The sequence below is a fragment of the Nelumbo nucifera genome, chromosome 3 (genome assembly GCF_055504915.1).
Source record: "Nelumbo nucifera cultivar China Antique chromosome 3, China Antique-T2T, whole genome shotgun sequence".
Classification (NCBI taxonomy): Eukaryota; Viridiplantae; Streptophyta; class Magnoliopsida; order Proteales; family Nelumbonaceae; genus Nelumbo; species Nelumbo nucifera.
Window position 1 is genome coordinate 47299152 of NC_142651.1, and position 7516 is coordinate 47306667.

General features: G+C 37.6%; 1 protein-coding gene across 1 annotated transcript; it reads right to left on the reverse strand.

The window, feature by feature from the left end:
- Positions 1 to 4505: 4505 nt before the first annotated feature.
- Positions 4506 to 6120, reverse strand: LOC104609599 (uncharacterized). The gene is made up of 3 exons (XM_010275970.3): positions 5378 to 6120; positions 5107 to 5279; positions 4506 to 4926 (listed from the first exon to the last, which is right to left on the reverse strand). The coding sequence occupies exons 1-3, from the start codon at positions 5954 to 5956 to the stop codon at positions 4815 to 4817; spliced, it is 864 nt and encodes a 287-aa protein (XP_010274272.2). The 5' UTR covers positions 5957 to 6120; the 3' UTR covers positions 4506 to 4814.
- Between the last annotated feature and the right edge of the window lie 1396 nt (positions 6121 to 7516).

The window sequence follows — 7516 nt, forward strand, 5'->3', positions numbered from 1 at the left end:
GCAGCGAAAAGGAGAATTGAAAGATTCAAGGGCGAGGAGTTCCCCTCAATCAACTTCTATTCAAGAGTTTTTTTTCGTCAAACTTTACTCTTTGTTATTATTCAATTTCACTTATGTTTAATCTAAATTTTATTGTTGGAATGATTCTTTTCATTAATAATATGAGTATCTAAATTTCTTGATCTAGGATTTGGATGTAGTCTTTTAATTTGCCTATGATAGACTTTGTTTAATTGATTGGGTCGTTGATTGTTGGGATTTATCTTTTATCTTAGGGCTTAATGCTAGTAATTAATTGGCCATTAATTATTTGAATTAAGGTATTGTGTGAAGTAGCGAGAGTGGAAGCATAATACTAGTTCATTGAGATAATTGACCTAGGGTATGTGTTGCTTAGAGATAAGAACACTCATTTGTGATTGTTAAACTGATTTCCATTGATCTTAATGGGTTTGTGTTCATTGCCCCTGATCACGAGAGTAGACACGCGGTTAGCATAAACACGTGTTGTATCTTGAGAGAGAACTTCACATAATTTGGGGAAATCTGATCATAAATTCCTACAACAATAAACCAATCTAAGAAAACATAAGTATGTCATAGGTAATCATTTGATGAAACCCGAATCCTAGGATTTTTATAATATTCTGAATTAAACCTATTTACTTGCATTATCATTTCTTTAATTTGGCTTGAGAATTGAAATTCTAATTTCTAAATAATAGATAAATCTTAAAATTTGGTACTTGACAACACCTTCCCTATGGGATCGACACTCTATTCACACACTGTTACTTGCCCACGATCTGTATACTTGCAGAAATCGTACAATAGAAAACACAATTTTTATTATCATGAAAAGACAAGAAAACAAAGAATTACAACAAGTTTATGTATTTCAACAATTGGGTCCGTAGTATAAGATGAAAATAAATGTAAAAAAATTAAAAACAATGAGCTAACATTCATTTGCAGGTTGTTTTTTCTCGAGAACTAACATTCATTTCTGATAAACAACAATTGTTTTTCCTGAGCTAACATGAGCTAACATTCATTTTTTGTCTGATGAAAAAGAGAGAAACTGGCGGGTGGAGAGAAATGAGCTAACATTCATCAGTTTTGTCTAATAAAAAAAATGAGCTAACATTCATTTGTCTTTTTTTCATCAGGTTGTCTATGGAAATATGAATCTATGCGAAACAGAGAGAGAGAGAGAGAGAGAGAGACTAGCAAGCGGAGAGAAGCTTCAACGGGTGGGCGGCGAAGACCTCTAATGGTAATGTGAAACAGACAATAAGGTTCCAGAGAGACTGTGAAGCATGGGATAAAAAATAAACCGTGGAGGGGACACATCCACAAGTTTTTCCTGTTGACGCTATATTGGGGTGTGGAGATGAATGCGGTACCGAACACCGCCTAAGTGTAAAGATATATTGGAGGGTTACCAATATGATAAATATTAACCGATATATCCCGATACATTGCGATATCTCGATCCTTGCGCTCAAGTAACCAAAATATGGGGAGAAGTGTTGATCAAGTTCCAATTGCTTGTTGGGCTAAACAAGTGCTCCAGAATAACAGACGGTTGACAATGATTTATTCATTACAGTTTTGTGTGTATTATACTATTATCTATCAATTTTTTAGCATTTTTTAAGAGCTTTGCTTTCTATTTGAGCCCTTGTAGATGACAGTTGCTGCAGAGTTCCTCATCTGACTGGACCTGGAGACTCAGTTTGGGAGAAGTACAAATACAAATATGTACAGTTCAAAGCTCAAAACCTTATATATTGTATTTTCACTGTACATATTTGTATTTGTACTCTTCCCAAACTGAGTAGGAAGAACAAATACAATGTCCGTATCAAACTATCTACAATTCCCCCTTGTAAATCAGATTACCATGGGTTCCTAAGTTCCTTACAGAACATCCGATGAACTAATTTAACTCTACTATGATGGGGATACCATTGAAGTTTGCATTGATGGCATTTGCAACTTGCAAGGACCAATTACATTTTGCACCTTTATGGCTGACGCAAATGCTGATAGACTGGGTTGAGTAGGTTGATTCAATTTCAGGTAGCAGAGCACTTTTTTTTGGTTAACCCAAGAATTACTCCTGCAATTTGGTTAAAATGATGGCATCAGTAAGCCACTTTTGGACCATTATATTTGTTTTCCTGATTGTAAATAACTGATGGGGTGGATATTTTAACCAGTGCTATTGTTGATCTGTTGGCCATCCAATAGATTGAATTGAACCTGCTCTATCTTTGCTGAAGAGTGAATTGTTTGAATTCATTAATCTATGAAACCTTTTGAAGTTCAATACCTTATTCCTTAATATATCCATTGAGAAGTAACATCACATACCTTCATGGCTATTTAGGCAAGGAGCTGGTTAAGTTGGTCCAATTGACCCGACTTAAGAATGTACCTCCTTCTTGTGTGCCCACCATCAAATGGATTTAGTCTCACCTTGGCTGAAAACCAACTGGGATGATTATCTAATTCCTATCCATTATCTGTCTTTTTCTACCCTTGTACCATCTTCTATCATTCTATGACCACAACCAGGAATAATTCCGATATTCATCCCCAGTAAACATTACAGATTTATGTATCCTAGTGTACTCTTTTGTGCGCATTGTATTTGCATATGAGAGTGAATCAGTTCCATTCATCCTCAGATCAAGTGTTACTACTGTTGTCAACAGAAAGGATACCCATGGCTAGGATCAAGTCTATTTCTATTCATACTGAGGTGAAGATGGTATGATTTAGAGGATAAAAGAGAAGTTGCACGAAGACACTGTTTACTATTGAAGATAATCTAGGACTCTAGGACTGCAATATGAATACCTTACCCTTAGAATCTAAAATTGACTGCAGCACCATTATATTTATTTTAGAATTTATGATTCCCTTAAGCACATGAGCAGCATCATTTAGCTAACGGGATAAACACAAAATGTAAATCCTAAGGAAGAGTGAGTGGGACACTCCTTTTTACTTATTGATAGGATTCCTACATCCCACCAATATAGCACTCTCAAGACATAAAAGATTAAGGATCATGGTTATTGTTAATGCTCTGCTTATTATTGGAAACCAACCAATTAGCAACAAGATCTGGTTTAAATTGTATATAAATTTCACACAATTTTTTATAGTAATTAATAAAGCAGGAAATCAAGTTCAACAGATCATTAGGCTTTTTGGGTTGCATCTATTATTGACAGCAGAAGAAAAAGGGGTTCTGTTAAAGAATAATCTGGTGTAGGATGTTTTCCCAGTGGAACTGACACAGACAAGTTACGGGGGCTCAAGCAACCTTTGGTACTTTGTTTCCCCAGAAGCAAGATGCAAGCTTGAATCCTTGAAAACTATACATATCCTGGAGTATCATCAATTTTGTAGTTTGTAATCAATAGCAAGGTCCAATCATGGCAACAGACCAGAATTCTATGAGTAGGCAAGCCGGGAGGCTGTTCTGGTATTTGTGCAACCTTCATAAATGATCCTCTAATTAGAGTTTATTTGAATCTGTTATTGCTGTGTGGTTTGCTTTTGTTTGCAAATGAAGTATTGTGCTTTAACAGAGGATGAAGATTTTATCCATTTGTGGATGACTAATATAATACCATCACTCCTCATCAAATGGGAGAGATGACGGTCATTGTTACAAATTTGACCTTTACTTGTTTTTCTCTGGTTTGGGTGGTGGGAGTGTTTGCCCATATTGAGTACAGGGTTGTTATGCTAATAGCCCTTGATGTTATATTTATGCCAAACAAGAACAAACACAACCAGCAGCCCGTTTCTCTCTCTCCTAACAAAACAAGTAAAGAAGGGCAAACCTAGTTGTCAGTTGTCACAATTATATCGAACTGTGTTCCACACAATACAAGAAGAGGTAGCTGTAATTGACATAGACTTGTTATCTGGGCTGTGGGTTTTGTAAGATTAAATTTGCAGTTAGTCATTGTGGGTGAATTTAAATTGCAGACTCATTTGCAGTCAAATTGCAGAGATTCACTGAATAGAGGATAATTTATTGTTATTGTACTTTTAGTCTTTAGAATGAGTTTAGAGGTAGAAATTACTGATCTATTCTTTGATTTTAAAACTGAAATGATGATTTAAATCATCTAAGAGCATCTTCTGCTGTTTTTTACCCCCTTGGGTGGGTCTGCACGAAGCAGAATGAAGGATTATAGCTAAGCTAGCTAGAAGTTTAGACAATGCTCTCTCTCTCTCTCTCTCTGTTCCAACTCTCAACTCTCAGGAAGAGAATTTATAAACTGGACAAGTTGAGCATAAACTGTTGCACTGGCAAATGGGGATTTGGTGCAAGTTGAAGAAGAAAACACTGTTGAGCAAAGCACAACCATCAAATGTTGTAAAAATTTCTTGGACTTTGAGTTTAGTTTAGCTAGAGCTTTAACAGCTATCGACTAATGTTTCATTAATTTATATAACAGAAAGGAGATTTGACAGAACTTGAGAAAGAGTCATCAACCCATTGTATTGTAATGTATTATTATACAGTAAATATATATAAACTGTTTTACTCTGTACATGAAGGAAGCTTTCTTACATTTCTCTATAGAAATTTCTCTGTTTCTCACTCCTAACACTACCCCCGCCGTTTCTTTGTTAGTCAAAGTTACTTCATTCGTTACAGGGAGAGACCTCTCAGAAAACACTATGTATAATATAACTATACCTTATAACAGACAGAGAGAGAGAGAGAGAGAAGAGGAAGTTCCACAGTTCCAGGTGCGTCTGCGTACAGCGTCACTCTCTTAAAAAGCCACAACCGAAGCTGGTATTTTGGTCTCTACTGTTGCTTGACTTTCATCATCTTCTTCCTCCTCCAAATCCCACAGGAAGTGGGCATATGAACCCAGCACAAAGCTGCACCCATCAATACCGTACCGGTGATTCGTTAATTACATTTCATTCAATCAAAACAAAAACATAAAGAAAAAAGAGGGAAACAATCTCTAAATTTCTTTTGAAAATCCTTTTTTTTTTCACTCTTTTTGTTTTCAAATTTTGGCACCTAAAAGGACGGAATTGAAAGTATGAACGTACCAATCGTCAGGAGATGCATGGACCGCCTGTTCGAAGTAAGACTCAGCTCTGTCTTGGTCTCTATGCATTTCCCATATCAGTTTCCCGTACAGAGACAGCAACTCTCCGTCTCCTGGATTCGCCAATATCGCTCTCTCGTAGTACTCTTCCGCTCTAACCAGATCTTTCTCCACCTTTATACAACAACAAACAGCAAAATATCAGATCAACCGAAGATCAAGAACCCCAAGTTCTTAAGTAGGAGTCGATAAAATCGATCAATTCAAAGTACCTGATGCAAGAATTGGCCGTAGTTCCTCAAGAGAAGCGGATTCGCAGGGTTTGCCTTAAGCATCTCTCGGTAACAAGCGTCGATCTTGCTGTGATCAGCTCTACCGCTGCTTGATGAACCCCTGTCACTGTCACTGCCACCGCCACCACGATCACCCCGATCTCCTTCTCCACCAACCTTGCTTCCTTTACCCGTTCCACCACTGGCCAATTCCAACTCCTCCGTTTCAACGAGGTTCCCCCGCAAAACTCCAGCAGAACTCCCGCGATCAAGCACAGGGTTCGATGGGAAAGACAGAGATCCGAGTCCACTCAACTTTGTTAACCAGCCTGAGTCCTTGTTAACCGACCAAACCGTGTCGGAGTCCGAAAGCGTCCGTCGGATAAGCCTCGAATTATCAACCCGCTTGACCTTGCTCTCGAAATGCAGAGAGGACCTCAAACACGAAGCCCTTTTCTTGCTTTTATCGGAGGATAACATTCCGGGGAGGGAATCCTTATCGCAGAGAGAAACCTTGGGTGATCGAGAGAGAGATGCACGAAGGGTTGCTGAACCGGTTCTGAGAAGTGCAGCTTCCATGGCGAAATAGAGTGAGAACTGAGGAGAGAGAAACCTCAGAAGTGGAACATTTCGTCAACCTGATTCTATATTTTTATACTACAGTTTTCAACAATTCAGTTCTAAGAAGGGAGGAGGGAGGGAGGGAGGGAGGGAGGAACGGAGAACTGAGAACTTGAGACAACGAACAGATAGCAAGTGATGGGACTTATATAGCCTTGTGGTTGCCGTTAGTGAAGGAGACGGCGTTAAATTGAGGACTTATAAGGTGTTGACGCGTGGCAACTTGCATACGAAGGAAGAGAATTCAAATCAGCCCCACAAGATTGCCCCACAAAGTCCCATAGAACAGATGATGTGGGAAAACTTGTTGGGTCATTACTGTAGAATTGGAGGAGTGGGAGGCTACTTGGCAGATCTTGATACGGGCCCAACGTGTGTGAAATTTACGAGTAGAATTGTAGGCGTTCTGAATTCACGTGTGAGAATTGTTCTGTTCTGCCAAAGTAGTTCCCACACTAGAGACCTATTTATGGGCCGGGCCGGGCTTTTATTCATCATTAATGGAAATATATTAGGCCCGAGACCAACCAATGGGCCTATAATTTGGGCCCAAGCCCTAAGACCGACCTAATAAAAAAAATTATAATTTTCCCTATTCAAATTAGAATTTAAAATTCAGATGTTTTTTTTTTCCTATTTAAATTAACAATGGACCTACAAGATGGTTTTTTTACCTTTCTTTTATGTTTTAAAACACAATTTTACATTCTTAAATCAAAAAATTTATTCAAATGGACAAAATCACATAACCCATTTTAAGTCTAATTTTAAGTCAGGCCGGGCCAGGCTCGGATCGGGCTATTTTGACAAAACCTGAGCCCGGCTCGAATTTATTACGGGTCGAGCTTTTTGGCCTGAGTTTAAGCCCATAGGCCTATAAACATGTTCAAGCCCATTCGGGGGCCGGGCCGGGCCGGCCCGTCGAGCCACCCGGCCCATGAACAGGTCTATTCAGCAAAGAGTATACTAGCTGTACGGAGCATGTCTTTTCCATGACTATAGAAGTTCCCCAAAATGCACTCGTTCTCATATACAAAAAAAAAAAAAAAAATCAAGAAATGACCAAAGCAACTTCATTTATATAAACAATCCAACAATTCCCTAAGTCCACTTAAAATTTTAATTTTATATCAATTTTGTGTATGCAATTGTTTATATACAATAATTAAATAAATTAGTATAATAAAATTTAAAAAAATTATTTATTTTATTAGCATATTATATACTATATATTATTATATAATTATAATTTATATAATATTATATAAATATATATGGGCCATGCTGCCCCGTAGACCTAAAACCCTAGGCCCAATATGGCTTGCATAATCGTGTCGAGCCGCAAGCAATACGACCTGATTTACACCTCTAGAGATATATAAATTACTAGTCTAGACAAATGTTATATGGGAAATATTATCAGGATAAGTATATTTACTCGTATTCTTTTGTCATATGGTAAGTGGACAAATTTTCTAAAGGTTCTTTAATTTTTTTTTCTTATAAAAAGACATTTTA

Bases quoted from the DNA above. Each gene is read 5' to 3' on its own strand.
- LOC104609599 (XM_010275970.3), bottom strand. From the start codon at position 5,956: ATGGAAGCTGCACTTCTCAGAACCGGTTCAGCAACCCTTCGTGCATCT. The intron at 5,280-5,377 runs GTACTTTGAATT...TGTTGTATAAAG, and splicing joins ACGGCCAATTCTTGCATCAG to GTGGAGAAAGATCTGGTTAG. The intron at 4,927-5,106 runs GTACGTTCATAC...TGATGGGTGCAG, and splicing joins CATGCATCTCCTGACGATTG to CTTTGTGCTGGGTTCATATG.